This window comes from Mauremys reevesii, linkage group 9 (genome assembly GCF_016161935.1).
Source record: "Mauremys reevesii isolate NIE-2019 linkage group 9, ASM1616193v1, whole genome shotgun sequence".
NCBI lineage: Eukaryota > Metazoa > Chordata > Testudines > Geoemydidae > Mauremys > Mauremys reevesii.
In genome coordinates, this window is record NC_052631.1 from 91,211,501 (window position 1) to 91,230,292 (window position 18,792).

Here is an 18,792-nt window from a genome sequence, read left to right on the forward strand (position 1 = left end):
TCTAAAAGGAATATACGAAAATTCAATTGTATAACAAGAGCACACGAATCAGTGAGGCACAGAACCATGGGACCCACTCTAAGCAATGATCTGACAATACAGTAATCTGGATTAAAATTAAATTGTACTAAGTTTATTGTAGGTATTAAAAGTTGGAGAATCTAGAGTAATCCCTTTCAAAAAGCAGCTTTAATTTCTCGCAGTTTATCTGATGGTGTGTATCAGACATGCTGCTCTTTTCCCTTTCTCTACACAGCTTGACGTATCTGAAGCTGCGGTGATATAAAGAGAAATACCATTTTTAATTTTGCAGAGTTTTGGAACTGTCATTTAAGATGCAAAATTACGTGGATAGGCCAGAATGACTGGAAAACCATAAAAATAAGGTCAAATGTTTATTTGAAATGGATTCTGCTGGGATAGCTAGTTCATATGAGTTCTGAATCAAAAAATCTAATAGGTCTCACTCCAGTGGTCAGGTACTTAGTACGACTGTACATACATTTATAATTCATTAAAAAAAATTTAGAATTAGGTGTTAGCTCATGCAGCAGATTCGCATGGAAATGATACATGGTCCTACAAGTCCCTCTGTTCTGGTTCTTAAATATGAAGCCAGATTACATTGGATAATCACAGCTGGAGTTAACTCTTCTGAAATTAAAAAAGCTAAATTCTCTAACACAATAGTGGCTTGGATGAAAATACATAATTCATGCACATTCTACCCTCCCTTCAAATGTCTCTCTCCATCACCAACGTTTCACTTGGCACCTATGAACTCTGCATTCTTACATGATGTAATTCAGAAAGAAAATTACAGAAAGGAAGAAAGAAGAGTAAAATGTATACCTGCTCCCAAGAAATCTGTACTTTGAGTAAAGAGCCTAAACAAGGAAAATTAATAATATTTTGAACTTCTGTAGCATCAATCATTCATTTGCTTGGGGTAAAAAAAAATATCAAGAACAAGGAGAAAAGAATTATATCAATAACAATGCTGGGCTTGATTCTCACAGGTGCTGAGTGCCCTCAACACTCAGCACATGCAAGATCAAGCCATTTATAAATATGGGGAGAGATTAAATAAGGGTAGAGGATCTGTCTGGGAGAAAGGACCCCCCTAGAGGGGGAGAAAAATAGGCTGCTCTAATTCCCCTTGATTTGATGTAGCACACTAATCTATTAAGCTATCAGGTAAATGAATTCTGACTAGTGCAGCACCAGCTATTAACCCTGCTAGAGTATCATCAAATCACCTGGATTGAATTCTCAAGTCAATTTTACAATCAGGCTGGATGACTGAACTCGATCTAAGAAAGTTTCTAACAATTACAGCACAGCATACGGCATGGCACATGTGGTTAGACTGTCAATGAAGCATGCTAATGAATATGTTCTGTACAATGTAAGTTATAGAAAACTTAATGATGATGAATAATCTCAGAAGTGTAGGACTTTAAGGGACTTCAATAGGTCATCTAGTCCAGACCCCAACACCCACAGCAGGACTAAGTAACAACTAGACCATTCCTGATAAATGTTTGTCTAACCCAGTGGTGGCCAACCCACGGCCAGCAGGCCGCATGCAGTCCAATTAGTACACAGCTGTGGCCCAGGTGTGTGCTAAAAAATATCTGGGTTCCAGCTGCCTGGCCTTACGTGTGGCAGGGTCCGGGTCTGGGTCCTGGCTGCCCACCCCCCACTGGTCTAACCTGTTCTTAAAAATCTCCAATGAAGGGATTCCACAACCTTACGAGACAATTTGTTCCAGTGCTTAACCATCCTTACAGGAAGCTTTTGCTAATGTCCAACGTACACCTCCCTTGCTGCAATTTAGGCTCATTGCGTCTTGTCCTATCCTCAGAGGTTAAGGAGAACATTTTTTCACCCTCCTCGTGACCATCTTTTATGTATTTGAAGAGTGTTGTCATGTCCCCTCTCAGTCTTCTGGTCTCCAAACCAAACAAACCCAGTTTTTTCAATCTTTCCTTATAGGTCATGTTTTGTAGACCTTTAATCATTTTTGTTGCTCTCCTCTGAACTTTCTCCAATTTGTCCATATCTTTCCTGAAATGTGGCGCCCAGAACTGGGAGTAAATATAAAAATTGTTTCTTGTGTCTTGCTTACAACACTCCTGCTAATACATCCCAGAATGATGTTTGCTTTTTTTGCAGTAGTATTACACAGTTGACTCATATGTAGCTTGTGACTCACAATAACCCCCACATTCCTTTCCACAGTACTTCTTCCTGGACAGTCATTTCCCATTCTGTATGTGTGGAATTTGATTCTTCCTTCCTAAGTGAATACTTTGCATTTGTCCTTATTGAATTTCATCCCATTTACTACAGACCATTTCTTCCGTTTGTTCAGATCATTTTGAATTTTAATCCTATCCTCCAAAGCACTTGCAACCGCTCTCAGCTTGGTATCATCTGCAAACTTTATAAAAGTGTACTCTGTATGCCATTATCTAAATCACTGAAGAAGATATTGAACAGAACTGGACCCAAGGGATCCCACTCAATAAGCCTTTCCAGCTTGACTGTGAGCTACTGATAACTACTCTCTGGCAACCATTTTCCAGCACCCACCTTATAGTAGCTCCATCTAGGTTGTATTTCCCCAGTTTGTTTATGAGAAGATCATGCAAGATAGTATCAAAAGCCAAGATATACCACATTTAACACTTCCCCCTACCCATAAGGCTTGTTACCCTGTCAAAGATAGCTGTTATGTTGGTTTGACATGATTTCTACTTGACAAATTCATGTTGACTGTTACTTATTACCTTATTATCTTCTAGGTGTTTGATTGCTTGATTATTTGCTCCATTATCTTACCAGGTACTAAAGTTAAACTGACAAGTATGTAATTCCCCAGGATTGTCCTTTCCCCCCTTTTTATGGATTGGCACTATAGTTGCCCTTTTTCAATCCTCTGGAATCTCTCCCATCTTCCATGAGTTTTCAAAGATAATGACTCAGATATCTCCTCATTCAGCTCCTTGAGTATTAGGATGTATTTCATCAGGCCATGCCAACTTGAAGACATCTAACCCGTGTAAGTAATTTTTAACTTGTTCTTTAGCCTCAGATCTTGCCTCATTTTCACGGGAATTCTCTATATTAGATGTCTGATCGTTACTAATCTTTTTGGTGAAAACGAACAAAAAAGGCATTTAGGACTTCTGCGATTTCCACATTTCCTCTTACTGTCTTTCTCCCTCAGTGGGTAACAGGCCTACCCTGTCCTTGGTCTTCCTTTTGATTCTAATGTATCTGTAAAATGTTTTCTTTTTACCCTTTGTGTCTCTAGCTAGTTTAATCTTATTTTGTGCCTTGGCCTTACTAATTTTGTCCCTACATGCTTGACTGAATTTTGGCTGTACATACATAATATCTAACTCTTACATAGCATTTCCATCTGTTGGTGAAAGTATCATTATTCCCATCTTACACATAGGGAAACTGAGGGACAAACCCAAAATCATTCTGAGTTTCCCAAAGAAACTGCTGGTCTCCACTGCACCTGACTACTACTACTGGAATTCTGTGTCACCGTGCAATGCAGAATTTGCGCAGAATTAATGTTCCCTGCATAATTTTATATTTTTATGCAAAATTTGTGATTTCCACCAAAATGCTTTCTTTTTCCAGTTTTGCGTGTTTCAAATGTATTAGTTACGTATACCCATTACGTCTCTATCCGCACATGGGCCTGAACATATCCCCCTCTGCTCCCATCTATCACTGAACGCCCCAGCACTCCTGGCCTCACCTGGCATGGGGGCATGCATACCACCTCTGGAGACGAAGGGGGGTTGGCTGGCAAACTATGTACATGACCCAAGCCACACAAACACCCCCTCTCCCTCCACACACACTCTTCACTGGGTCTCTCTTCTCCAGGCTAACTGCCCGCTATCCTACAACAAAACTCACCAACCCCCCTCCCATTACAGTGGTGTCACCCAAAAACCTTACAATACACATAGAAGCTTGAACTTGGACAAGACATGACAGACAGACACAAAACAGTCCTTTAGGACGCTAGTGCCCTCTTAGGCCAGGTCATTACAATACTTCTGTATAACCTATTTTTGTATAATATTTAATTTCACTGAAACAGAATGTAAGTGTCACCAAAATATATCACGTTCTGTATTAATATGCCTAGTAGAGAATCTATTTGCCAAAAAACATTTCCTGAATTTTTGCTGTTGTCTGTATTGTTACAGACATACTTGCTGATGGGTATTTTGAAATAAATTATCAAAAGAATTGAAACCGGTGTGATTATATTGTATTTTGACAAAATATGCAGAATTTTTAAATATTGTGTGCAGTATTTTTAATTTTTTGGTGCAGAAATCCCCAGGAATACCTGACACAATCTGGGATTTCACCACTTGCCCTCTGTTGCAGATATACTAGTTGAAATTTTCAAGGCAGTTCAAGAGATTCAGCTACATGTCCTCTATCCAAGCAGTGCAAGAACTGTGGCTAAATTCCCTGCACTGTTTTAAAAAATCTCAATCATTATTTTAATTGTCCATAGACATGCATGTATTCATCATAGAACAGTGCATAAAAGTAAATATGACTCCTGATTCATGGAGCTTACAGTGCAAATCATGTTGAGCAGAAGACGAACTACATAGACTGAAGGCTGAATCTTCATGGGGAAGGTCAGGGATTTGGGGAAAAAACAATGCATATGTTCAATACTTGAGATTATTATTAGTCGTGGGTCATTAATGAAAGTCCCTGTGACAGCAGTGTGCCTTGAGAAAGGATTTAAATGTGGCAAGAGAAGCTGCTTTCTGCACAGAGGTATACTCTTGAACAGACAGTCACTTTACACAGAATCAGAGTTGCAGGGTGAAATCCTGGACCCTACTTCATTGGGACCAGGTTATCACCCACAATCCTTTAGACCAGTGGTTTTCAACCTGTGGTCTGTGGACCCCTGTGGGTCTGCAGACTATGTCTAAGGGGCCCACAAAAGGTTGTCGTTACCATAGAACAGTGGTTTTCAATCACATCTAAGATTTCCAAAGGGGTCAGCACCTCCACTTGAAATTTTGTAAATGAAATGAAAAAAGGTTGAAAACCGCTGCTTTAGACTTCTGATGAGAGCATGTAAATTGATTTATGAAATTACTAACCTGTTACCAAAGACCACACTGGCAAAGTCCATGATGAACTCTTCTGGTATCCTTAAAGAAAAGGTCAACAATATAAGACAAATATATAAGTGTTCTGTAACCACAGATTCACACCCTTCTCTCTCCAAGTTATGTAAACCATTATATAATTCAAAGCACATAGTTTTATCAACATTTTACATTTTTTCCTCAGTTAGAACTACCATCAGATTTTAAGCAATCACTTAAGTTCAGTCAAATTGAGAGGAACACAGCCTAGCAGGATTCCACTACCTTTTATAGCAGGGGTCTTAGGAACGCCATTTCACCTTTCCCTCCTTCCTTGGATAGCCCTTTATTCTCTAAAGCAACTGGTTAGATACATCAAGTGTGAATTTCAAAGGTGCTCAGCACTGGCCTCGCTGCTCTCAGTGAAGTCAATCGGAGTTTTACCAGTGACTTTAATGGGAGCAGAATTAGGCCAATGCTGGGTGCTTTGGAAAATCCCAACTAACACTTTTTGATTTTACTTCCATCTTAAAAGTTCAAGGGAAAGAGATGGAAAAGATTTGCAAAGAATGGCACCTCAGAACAATGTGGAAATCTCTGGAATAGCTCAGAGCACTTATTAAAAAAGCCACGTTACATGGAACGTGCAATATTATTAATCATTCACATAACGCCTGAACGCACACAGCAATCGAAGATCAGAAGAGAAAAGGAAAGGTCCCTGGCCTAAACGGCTTATTGGTTATAGGTGGGATAGGAACAAACAGGAACAAGGTAAGAATTTACACAGAGTGGAGTGTGGCCATTAGATCTTGAATGCTTAATGGTAAAGGTGGATTTTAAATAGCTTCTTGAAGGGGAAATTTAATTTACGTTAGTGGGGAGGGTATTGCAGGCATATGGAAACACATGGAAGAAGGCACAGAGAGGGAAGTGGGCAAGAGGCAAAGAGGAGTGCTTTTCTGGCTGTGTGCACGTCTCCTTCTCCATGAAAGGCAATGGTCCTACAATACAAACACTGTCTGTATTATCTGGGCAAGCGTTTTACCTGAAACACGCCAGCAAGGAACAAGGTTCCATATGGCAAACAACTCTTCTTGGCTTCTCCTCTGTAAGGACTGAACAAAAGGGACGTAATGCTGCTTTCAATGCACTGTGTTTATTGTCCCGGTGTGGATTACTCAAACACATAAGAAGTACTAATACCACCTTTGCAACTTCATTATTTTTGCAATTCAACTTATGTTTTCAGGAAACCAATAATGTGCAGACATTGTCCCTGGCTCAAGCAGCTTACATTTTAGTCCAGTCACAGAAGGAAGAGATCAGACAAACAGTGCTGAGCTAGAGACGGTGTAAGTATCCAGCAGTGATCATTTTTCAAAGGATTTGTTGAAAAGAATGTTTCAAGGAGGAATCTGTGGGAGGAGGAGCAGGCAGTGAGGACACTCTTATCCAGTGTTATTGGACCACGCGCTGACCAGCGCTACAAAACTACTAAGTATGCAGAGAAAAATATTCCTGGCAGTGGTCACAGACTCACTCCCACTGGTTCAGCAGCTTCTGTTTTGCTAAATGAAAGGTGAATCTGAGAGACTGCTATTCTCTCTGCTGACGAAAATGTATGCCTGGAGATAACCTGCCTGTTGTGATACTGGATGACAACTAGAGAGACAATCAACAGTGATGTAATCAATCCTAACTGGGTTTGCCCTCCCTGCCTCCTTTTCCACTAGATCTATTGAGGCAGGGTAAGGAACTAAAGACCATAAAAGCGGCTGAGAGTTTATTTGGGTTTTAGACCCCATTGGGAGTTGGGCTTCTGAGTGTTAAAGACAAGCACACATCTGTGAGCTGCTTTCAGGTAAACCTGCAGCTTTGGGGCAAGTAATTCAGACCCTGGGTCTGTGTTGGAGCAGAGGGGTGTGTCTGGCTCAGCAAGACAGTGCTGGGGCCCCGAGCTGGCAGGGAAAGCAGGGGCAGAGATAGTCTTCACATATCAGGTGGCAGCTCCCAAGGGGGGTTCTATGATCCAACCTGTCACAGGACCCACCTGGTGGAAGGAGCCCAGACAACTTTTCCCCCCCTCCCCCTGTGTTTGCTCCCTGGCACAGGGTGATGCTGGTCAGAAATACTGCCACACGGCTAGTGGGTTTTGCTGCCCTCACCTTTCCCCATCCCCTGCCCCAGGGGTAGCAGATGGTGATGGACGGGGACCATTCACTCCTCTCAGAATTTCCTACCCCTGTGAAATCTCAGTGTAAAATATGAATGAAAAAGATTATTCTAATTTAGAAAATGTTATTACTGTAACAGTGTACCTATTGGGTTTCCGGGAAGTGGGTGGGCGGAAGCCTTAAAGGATCCCCCCTTCCCCCAAGACCTTTGCCTGTCTGAATCCAGCCAAAACAGGTTTCAGCCTCACTGAAGGGAATGGTAAAGAGTACGGGGAAGGCGAAAGCAAGAATATGACTCAAGCCCATAACTTCTGGAGGAGAAATGACAGACAACTTGCTGACTCTCTGCTCTGGCCAAATTCTGGTAGCATCAATAGAGAGGCTGTTGCTCAGCCAGGTACGTGCGTTCTTCACGCATGTGGTTGTGGTGCCAATAAGAAATCTTGGCCCAATGACCCACGCCAGTTGATGCACATGGAGATATTTCTTTGGTTAATTAATACATCCCTGGGGCAGTGAGTGTGTGCTTTGTCTCCAGTTCAGACATAATGTGCAACAATATCAATGTCATTTCCCACAAGAATCACTGAGGTTGTGAAAAGAGCCAACACACCTAAAACATAACTTTCAAAATCTCTCTGTATGCCCTTGTGACCAGAAAGACACTATTTACTCATTTAAAAATCTAGCCTCAAGGTGAGCAGAGACAATGATTTAAAGAAAAAAAAAATCATTCAGAGATGAAAATGTTAGAAGACATCTCCCCTTAAATTAACCAGCTTATTAGAATCTCCCAAGGGTACCAGAGGAGACTACCAGTGTAAACTTCTAGGTCTGAGAGCAGCATGAATGTACAGGCAAGTGAACTTTTATGGCTACGTCAGCTACATTAACAGCAGCAATGAGGCATGTGTATTGTCACTCTTGTGTACTTTCCTCTTTTAATAATCCAGGCCAATCCTGTAACAAGAGTCATCTAGGCTGAGTAAGGAAGACCTTCCTGTGGGAAAAGTGTTGGTAACAACATGATTAATCTATTAGTGGGAGGGGAAAAAACCCCCACATACAAGTGTGAGGCAATGGCACTGTGGTCAAGTAGCAAGAGCAGGGGACTAAGAATCCAGGACTCCTGATTTCATTTCCAACTCTAACACTGACTTGTGCTTTGGAAAGTTTCATTTCTCAACCTCAATTTCCTCTGTACAACAGGGATAATATTTACCTACTCACAGGTGGCATGGAGGTTTTATTATTTCTTGAGTACATTAATGCACTTCTTAATGTCCGCCACAGAGAAGACAAGGCTCCTGCCTCATTCTAGGCAACCAAGTTCAGACCCAGTACACCAGATGTTAAAGGACTGGAAAGTCAAATATCCAAGTGGTGCAGATTTATTTAAACAAAATGGGTTAGTGTTGAAAGGGCTTCTTAGAAAAACGCAAAGGAGGCAGGGCAATACATTGACCTAGATGAAGAGGGAGACTGTCCCAAGCAGTAGGGGTAGCATGGAAGGTGACACAAAGATGAAATGGGACACAGTACAAAGAGGGATGGAGTTAGGCAGGAGGCTTGGATGGAATGAGGGGATAACAGAGGTCAGCAGCCCCTGCTAGCAACTAGGCTGTGATTGCCAACAACCTTGAGGAAAGCAACTTTGGTGGAATGAAAGAGGCAGAAGCCAGAATTGTGAGGAGCTAGGAGAGAATGTTTGTAAAATAATTTGAGATCCTGGCACAAAAGACGCTACACAGAAGCACAAAATATTAAAACAAACAATGCAGGGTACAGGTTGCGTTTTCTCTTATTTCTCCCCATTTCTGTGTTCAGCAACAAACCAGGAAGATCACTACTATGCAGTGAAGACTAGCTTATAGTGCCTGAACTTCTATACAAAGATATTTTCTCTGGATAGACTGAAATGGATTTTGACTAAGTCTTTGTAACAAACGTTGTGCTTTGCTGGCTAATTAGCACAAGTGATCACAGCTGAACAATGCAGTAGGCTTTCATGAGTGTTATATCATTGTCCTTTCAAAGCAAAAAGTAGGACAGTTCCTCAACTTCTGAAATGTTGTCATTGTCTTAGCAAACATAATGACAACAAAATATTGCATGGTGGGTGTGTGCGCGCATGTCACATTTGTATAACCTACATTAAGGACTAAATTGTGCCATCTCCCCAATGCGTGAAATTTACTGCATGAGTTCAATGCCAAATCATATCTTATACAACGCCTGAATATTTCTCCTGGCTTCACATGACCTCATTATCCAACTATTACATGCAAATTACATCTGAACAGGACCATCTCACACAGCTCAGTTGATATCATGGCAATAAGCAAAGTGATAATCAAGCTTTTTTGGGGGAGGTGGGCAATGGATGGAAGGGGTGATGCAAGGATAGAGTGGCAGGCTCAGCTCTTTGTTATCTTGCATTTGAAGGAAGAAGAGTTCTCTCAGCAGGTCCATGGTTGTGATGCTATATTGATCACTGACATTTTAAAAACAAACCTAACTTTGAACAGCTATATTTTTTTTTTAAAAGGTAGTGTTTGGTGAAAGCTTCTGGTCTGACAGCCCTGGAGCCTCAAATGCTCTATCTACAGAGCAGGTACAGCCCAGACAGCAATAACACAATTTCCTTTATACCACACTCTGTGTGTGTGTCGGCCATGATCTGGAGAAAAGCTGGCTAGGGGTGTGGCTGGTTTTACCTTCATGTCCAATCCTTGGAGTCCCAAGCGTGACTGCCAATCATGGTGGTGCTTTTGTGGAGTTACTTGTTCACGGGGCACTGGACTGAGAACACCAGCTCATTTCACAAAGGCTGTCACTAGACAGTATCAACTTTTGGATTATACTGACCTGGGCTGGTTTTCAACTGGTGACCGAGAGGAGACCGGCTTGAGGAACTGGTAATGAGACATAGAGCCTCTCTCTCCCACAAAGAGCAATAACATTTAAAAAGTTGATTGCAGTGGCCTGTTCCCCTACAGGGAAGCAGCTGTACAAAAACAGTTATAGTGAGCAATTTAGATGAAATAAATGGGCATACCTAAGTTCCTGGAGATCTTCCTTAAAAACCTACAAAGACAAGGAATGTACAATTTACATACTGTAGACCTGAAAACTGGTTCCTCATTAAAAAGATATACATGTACAAGAACTAAAATAGCGGTTACTTGCTTGTTAGGGCCCCGCCCCCCCAAATTTTTATTCCATGCTAATAGTCCTGAGATGGCAAAATGGATGCTGGATAGGATTTCCAGACATGCCTACGTGACTTAGGAGCAGAAATCACAATTCAATGGGATGTGTGCTCCTAAATCACTTAGGTCTATCTATACTGCCCACCATTGGCAGCAGCATGTAGGGCATAAGTGGCTACCTGCTGCAGTGGAAGGCAAGCTGTGACTACAGTGTGATGTGTAGCTACATGAATCAGTGAAAGGCTCTGGCAGCAGGACTCCTAAAAATAGCAATGTAGACGGGAGAGGCACTGCTTCGGCATGTAGAGAGCTGCGTAGCGTACTTACCCACAGGGTTCAGGCTTGTCTTTACTTGTCTAAGCAGTGCCTCACTACTACTTATACACTAGATAGGGGATGTGCAGTGCATGTACTCTGCACACTGCTGGAAGGAGTGCGCTTTGTAGATGTTCTTGTAGACACATTTAAAAACTCCACCCATTAGTTTTAAGAAAAACCTCTGTCATTCCATCTTTATTAAATAGACAAGTCCTTCCTTTGGAATCGTGTTGTGGTCTCCTGAAAACACTAGGGGTTCTTGTTTAAACTATTAGAACAAAACAGAAGTTGCAAAAGATAAATTCTAACCACTAAAGAAACTTCATCACTGTAACAGTGTGATGGGAGATCCCTCCCAACACCACCCTAAGACAGAGAAAAAGAACATCCTGACACAGAAGATGCCAGGAAGCTAAAAGCAGACATATTTAAAATAGAAAATAAAATTAGACAAAAAGGAAAAACATAAGTTAAAGTAAAGCAAAAGATAAGGGAAACAAAATAACAAAATCATATAGAACAATGGGGGGAATTGAGGCAGAGCGATTAAGTGACTTGTCCAAATGCACATAGAACGTGTAGCAGAACCAGGATACCTGAGTTCTGTTCCTAACCATGCAATTATCTTTCCTTCAAGATACACATACAAGGCAAGGAAAAACAGGTGCGCAGCACAATTTCACAGGGTTTTGTCTAAACATACACACATAGATAGATAGAGTGGAAAAAAGTTGATGGCAAAAGAAATTACAAATTATCAAAGAAAGAGAGACTGCTACAAAATGAAGAAAAATAAAATAGACAAGCACAACCAGAATGCAAGCTGCTGAAGCAGAAAATGGATGCAAGTAAATCTTTTCCATAAATGTCTGCAGAAGTATCTTGTAAATCTGTATTTCAGGTCTTTTTAAAAACAGAACAACAAGATAAAAGATTAGTAGCAACAAATGCATTCCCAGCAGAGATCCTTCTACCAGTTTCACATGACCTTTTTGAGCTGAGCGACACACCCCTGCATGGAGAAGTTTATGCAGTAATTTGCAAGTGACACAACCTTAATTTATCAAGGCACCATGCACTCCTAGTACTTACTTCTTGTTTGAAAGTCAATACGGGAAGCCGCAGGGCCTCTCTGAGGAGAGTATACATGCCAGAGATGAGGGAAGTGAGCTGCTCTTCTGACAGATCAACGCTTTCTGCAATCGCCCTCACAGATTCTTTGCAATCTTTTCCTTCCAATGCACTAACAACGACTGCAAAGAAACCAACAGGATACTCCTTTAAAATGGAGACAGTGCGATGTGTGCGTGCACATCCAAGCAAAATTATGAAAATATTTGTGTGTATGAGGAGGCTGGTGTTCCCCCCCAGTATTAATATATCACTCCATGTCTTTGTAAACACAACTGATTGTCCACCAGGTCTGTTATGCAACAATATTTTGCACATAAAGCTCGAATTGATGGAATCAGAGTTATGGTTTAAAGTGGAACTGTCAGCAGCAGTGGATGAGTTTGATTCGCTCTGGGAACTGGAAATGGGATACAAACACTTTCATCATTATGTACTGCTGGGGGAATTCTGCACCACTGCGCATGCACAGAATGTATGTTCCCCGTAGAAAAATGACTTTCTGACAGGGAAGCAAAGGGAAGCCACAAGAGCGGTCATGTGACCCTCCCCAGCAGTATGTTTTGGTGCCCAGGGCAGCCGGCAGAGAGGTAAATCACTGTGGGGCAGAGGGCAGGACTGGGGAAGACCCAGCTGGTTGCGCCTACCCTGCGCTGGGCTCAGCTGCTAGTCCCGGGTGGGCTGGATAGGATGGGACTTCCTCTTCCCTGCACGGCATCCAGGGCCAGGTCAACCCACCCCCAGATTTCTCCCCAGGCTTCAGGAAGCTCTGCAAACTCTCCCCACTCCCATCACTCCTCAGCTACAGGGGGAGGGATTACTGTATGGGGAGCTGTTCCTCCATCCACCCAACCCCTGTGCATCCAGACTCCCTCATACCCAGACCGCCCTGCTGAGACTCAACCCCCTGCCAAGCCCCACTCCCCCTGCACTTGGACCACCCTGATGAGCCACCTGCACCCCGACCCCCATTCCACTTGCCCCAACCAGCTGCATCTGGATCCCCACCCACTGAGCCCCACTCTCCCAGCATCTGGACCCCCACTGACCCCCTACGGAGCTCTATCCCCCCACATCCACCCCCTCTTCCGCCGCTGAGCCTCAATCACCTTCACCTGGACCCCCCTGCAGAGTCCAATTACCACTGCACCCATAACCCCCCCAACAAGTCCCTGTGCATCCAGATCCTCCCCCAGCAGCCAGATCCCCTACTGAGCCACTGACACCCAGATTGTCTCACACAGAACTCTCTCAACCCACACTTGGATCCCCCAACGCTAAGCCCCTCCACGCTTGGATCCTATCTTGCTGAGCCTATCTGCCCACGGAGGGGCAGGACCCTGGAGTGTTTCTGGGGCAGGCCAGGTCCTTGCGCTGTCTGGGTTGGGTGCCGTATTTATCCACAGAACAGATGTAATATGGGCAGTGCCAGTACAAGATTTCCCACAATGTTGGAAAATGACTCAACCCTAAAGCTGAGGAATTGTCTTTAAAGGAGAAGGGGAAGATTCCTTCTTTGCTGAAACTGCCTAAAAGAGTGTCAATTAGTACCAGTGGTGAGGATGTTTTTTCTGTTAGCGTCTGTCCAGTAAGTGCACGTCCAGATTAGAAAAGCAGGTTGTGTTTTTAGCTGGTTGTGAACAACCCTAGCAGGGGTAGGAGAATGGGAGGGGGCAGGTGGTGAGATCAAGCTAACACATTTTCAAACACAATTAATCCAATCTACCGTGAATGCAACATCTTGTTTAAAATCACGTCAGTTACAACATATCAGCTAGTACAGTGGTCCCCAATATGGCGCCCGCCGGGGCATTTGTGCGTGCCCGCCTACTGACAAGGGAGCGCCCCGCCGCCGAGGAGCATGGCTGCTGGACAAGCAGCCGCCAAAATGCTGCCAAGAAGCTTCTCGGCAGCATTTCGGCGGCTGGTCATCCAGCGCCCGCCACGCTGAAAGGTTGGGGACCACTGAGCTAGTATGTTTTAAAACAACCTGTTTTCCTCATTTGGATATGACCTAGAAATTGGACTGGTATCAATAATCAAATAGGCTACCAAGCAGCCACATGCCAACAAATGACCCAAGAAGCGAAAGGTTCCTTCTCTCATTACTGAATCCTATGAGTATTTCTCTTCAAATCCATTTGATCTATTTTACAATGTATATTACACCAGGGGTTCTTAACCTTTTTCTTTCTGAGCTCCCCCCTCCCGCAACGTGCCATAAAATCTCCATGGCCCACCTGTGCCACAACAACTGTTTTTCTGCATATAAAAGCCAGAGACAGTGTTAGGGGGTAGCAAGCAGGGCCCCAAGCCACCAGGGGCCTCGTGAAGCTAAGTTGCTCAGACTTTGGCTTCAGCCTGGATGGCAGGGCTAGAGGCCCCAGGCTTCAGCCTCATGTGGCGGGACTTCGGCTTTCTGCCCTGTGCCCCAGCAAGTCTAATGCTGGCCCTGCTTGGCAGAGCCCCTGAAACCTGCTTGCGGCCCCCAAGGAGGCCCCAGGCCTCTGGTTGAGAACCACTGTATTACACTACCCTAGACTGCCCACTGTTTAATCCAGCACGTTGTTTAGAACTGCATAGCTTTACTGGATTGACTGGAATGCTGGTAACCACATTATAGTAACATTTCCAGTTGATCCTTTTTTAAGATTGACTATTGGTAGGCAGCATGTGCAGTGGATAGAGCACAGGGGACCTAGGTTCTCATTCAGGCTCTGGAAGCGACACAGATGACTTCTCTGCACCTTAATGGGATAACTCTAAAAACATTAAAAATCCTTGTGAGTTAGGTAAACTAAACGCTGATTGAGATCAGTGAATAGAGCGTGCTGTACAAGTACAAATATTGTTTTCAACATGAAACATTTCATCACGCATCCACTGAGTCAGAGCTAACATGCGCTTAGTTTATGCTGCCAGACTTACATTCAGGGGAGCTTGTAATACCTTTGGCAGGATAACCTCGAGACCCTGGTTTGTGAATTTCTACACCTTCAACTCAGGGGTTGTAGGACATTGCATATCATTTTGACATTAGCTATAATATTATCTAAACAAATTCACCAAGGCTGCCAATCCTTCAATGGAATAATAGTTTGTAGTACCTGTACGCTCACCATACACCAGCATGTAAGCAAGAGGAAAAGCTGGGTAGAGGAAGACCTGTGCTAGCTCGGCTTATTTTGGAAAAGTTTGTTTCCTTTGGTTGTAAGCAAAAATTAACTAACAGTTTGGGAGCCAATGGAAGATTGTTTACATGCTCTAGGTACAATAGCATTTTTGAGAGACTGTTCCCCCTACAGTAGGAAGTGGGAAATGCACAATGAACTCACCATGAAATCTTTACCACTGACATTAAACCACTATGGGATTTAGGGAGAAGAGGGACACGTTCCTGGCGTTACTGTGTTATCTAGTCTCCAGTCCCCCCTCAGTAATAGTGGGCTGGACAAATAAGTAAAATTGGAAGTATATCCATGACTAGCCAGTGAATCTGCCAATTTGCAATTCCATCGCCTACAATTATTACAGAGCTGCCGATCTAGCGTCAGTCACAAGGTGTTGCTCCATTCTCACCCCAATACACTAGCACCATGAAGATTCCTAATGCAAACTAGAGCCAGACCATTAGAGCCCTGCACAGATACAAAATTTGTATCCGCATCCGATACACAATCCGAAAAACAATCTGCGGATGCAGGTATCTGCGGATTTGCAGGGCTCTGCAGACCATCTTAATCTAACAGCTGTCGACTTGTCCACTTCTTGGAATTCTTAGCTCTGTGTTATTCAGACCCAACACTCTCGTTGGGAGACTCTTTAGTGAAGAGATAGGGAGATAAGATCACCCCTGCATCTGCATCTCACTCAAACCTCTAGCACTCCAGATTTCCTTTTGGGATAAGAATGCAAAGTGAGAAACTTGCAAGAGAACTCCTCAGTGTGTACAATTCATGTCTGGAGATAGTGGATACACAATGCGTGTTTAAATGTTGTCATTTCTTGTGTGTACAGTGACCTTGGACTGTACTGCCCAGATGTTCAACATCAGAGGCTCAAAAAAAAAAAAAAAAAAAAAAAAAAAAGAGGAAGAGAACATGCTGAAAAACTGCTCTTCTGCTACAGAGAGAGAAAAGAATTTCACTCGTTGCCATGCAAGTACTCCCCACCCGCCGTCCTTTGTGCCTTGTGTGCCCCAATGTCAGCTCAACCACCTTCCCCAGCATCCAGGCTCCCCAACCAGCCCTGATACCTACCACCACCCTTACCCTCTGCATTCAACCCCATCACCATGCAGTATATGCACCCTGAAGTGCAGGATTCATTAAACAACAATCCAGACATGGCATATGCAAACTTGTGACTGTACAGTTCACCAACCCACACCCTTGCCCTCTTGTGTTAATGAAATGTTGTGTGTCTGTCTGTCTGTCAAGGAAGTTTTTCTTTTCAATAAAACAATTCTTGGCTTTGAAAACAGTCTTTATTATAGCAGATAGTGAAAGACACCTTAGCCCAGTAAAGAAAGAGGCACTGCAAATCATATTATTATTATGGATAATAGAATAACAGTGTAAGCAGTGCAATTCACTCCCATGCAAGGCAGCAAACATTACTGTTGGCTTTCAGCCTCAAATTCTTCCTCAAGGCATCCCTAATCCTTGAAGCCCTGTGCTGGGCCTCTCTATTAGCCCTGCTCTCTGGCTGTGCATATTCAGCCTCCAGGACTTGAACCTCGGTGGTCCATGCCTCACTGAATGTTTCACCCTTCCCTTCACAAATATTATGGAGGGATGCTGCTTTCCCAAGTCTAGCTTCCCATACAAACATCTAAGCACACTCCACAGTCATTCTGCACCGCTCAGCCTGTAGTTGAACCGGTCCTTGCTCCTGTCAAGCTTGATCACAGTGGGCATTTCGACATCCCCTACTGTGATCTTCCTGTCTGGGAAAAAGTCCCTGCCTGCATCTTCCTGAACAGGCCACTGTTCCGAAGATGCGTGCATCATGCACCTTTCCAGGCCAGCCTGTGTAAATGGTGATCCACAAGCCCTGGAGAACCATCTGATGCCAGGTGGGGGCCAGAATACCACAGTTAGAAACCCATTTGTGCAAAGCCATCCACAATGTCCTGCACGCTCCCCGGTCTTTCTTAGCAGGATGCGATTAATTGCCTACAAACTTGCATCGTAGCTGTCTGGATTTGCCATCTTCCAGATTGCAATAGCCACCCGCTTTTCCACCGTCAGGGCAGCTCTCAATCTTGTGTCCAAGTTCTGCAGCCACTGCTCGTCATCCCAGACTTCCATGACGATGTGATCCCACCACTCAGTGCTTGTTTACAAATCCATATTGATATCATCGTCGGACTCCTCACTGTCACTTTGGAGCTGAAGGAATGTTGTGCTGGTGACACTCATCAGCAGAGTCCTCCCATTTGCCACAGAAATCGCGATTCGGAATGAATGCTGGGATGTTGCTGGCAAACAGGAAGCGTGTTCTGTGGGATAGCCACACTGCAGCGCTGGTAGCTGTCAGTGTGGCCACACTCCAGCGCTGGCCCTTACACAGCTGCATGAGCAGCGCTGTAACTCCCAGCGCTGCAACTTGTAAGTGTAGCCAAGCCCTCAGTAACTGGTTTGAGCAGGAGACCAAGCATGTGGCTTCTGGTGCCAAAGAAAATTCAGTGTCCCAAACTGAAGTGATGTCAGTTGATTAAAGGATATGAGCAGGACCTTCCTATCCATATGGGGAGTGGGACGGTGGTGGTGGAGAGGTGCAGGACCCCAGGGGGAGCAGGACCCCTCCGCCCATTGCAGAGGTGTGTGTGCAGGACCCCCCGGGGAGGAGCTGGGAGCCCCAGCCCATTGTGTGTGGGGTGGAGGATCAGGAGGCCCCTGCCCGTTGTGGGAGGGGGATGGGGGGGCAGGACCCCCGGGCAGGAGCTGGGAGCCCCTGCGCGTTGCGGGAGGGAGGGGTGCAGGACCCCTGGGCAGGAGCGGGGAGCCCCTGCGTGTTGCGGGGGGGGGGGGTGCAGGAGCCCCTGCCCGTTGCGGGGGTGGAAGGGGCACAGGACCCCCGGGCCGGAGCTGGGAGCCCCTGCGCGTTGCGGGAGGGAGGGGTGCAGGACCCCTGGGCAGGAGCTGGGAGCCCCTGCCCGTTGCGGGGGTGGAGGGGGCGCAGGACCCCCGGGCAGGAGCTGGGAGCCCCTGCCCGTTGCGGGGGTGGAGGGGGCGCAGGACCCCCGGGCAGGAGCTGGGAGCCCCGGCCCGTTGCAAGGGGGCGGCGCCGGCCCCCCGGGGCGGAGCTCGGAGCCCCTGCACGGGGCGGGGGGGGCCAGGAGGCCAGGGGAGGAGCTGGGAGCCCCTGCCCGTTGCAGGGGGCAGGAGCCCGGGGAAGGGGGCAGGAGCCCCGGGAAGGGGGCAGGAGCCCGTTGCAGGGGCAGGAGCCCGGGAGGAGCTGGGAGCCGCTGCCCGTTGCAAGCGGGGAGCAGGACCCCCAGGGGAAAGGGGGAACAGGAACCCGGGGGCAGGAGGCCAGGGAGGAGCTGGGAGCCCCTGCCCGTTGCGGGGGGGAGCAGGAGCCGGGGGGGCAGGAGGCCAGGGGAGGAGCTGGGAGCCGCTGCCCGTTGCGGGGGGGAGCAGGAGCCGGGGGGGCAGGAGGCCAGGGGAGGAGCTGGAAGCCCCTGCCCGTTGCGGGGGGGGGGTGCAGGACCCCCGGGGGGAAGGGGGAACAGGAACCCGGGGGGGGGCAGGAGGCCAAGGGAGGAGCTGGGAGCCGCTGCCCGTT

At 45.5% G+C, this 18,792-nt stretch overlaps 1 protein-coding gene across 1 annotated transcript in view; it reads right to left on the reverse strand.

Moving 5' to 3' along the window:
• The window catches only part of LOC120372484 (COMM domain-containing protein 5-like), a 33,978-nt gene that overhangs the window by 14,866 nt on the left and 320 nt on the right, over positions 1-18,792 (reverse strand). Inside the window, exons 2-4 of the mRNA XM_039489642.1 lie at positions 11,962-12,122; positions 10,398-10,426; positions 5,175-5,225 (exon numbers count right to left, since the gene is read on the reverse strand). Coding sequence (XP_039345576.1) covers positions 5,175-5,225; positions 10,398-10,426; positions 11,962-12,122 — 241 coding nt within the window. The remainder of the gene's footprint in view (positions 1-5,174; positions 5,226-10,397; positions 10,427-11,961; positions 12,123-18,792) is intronic.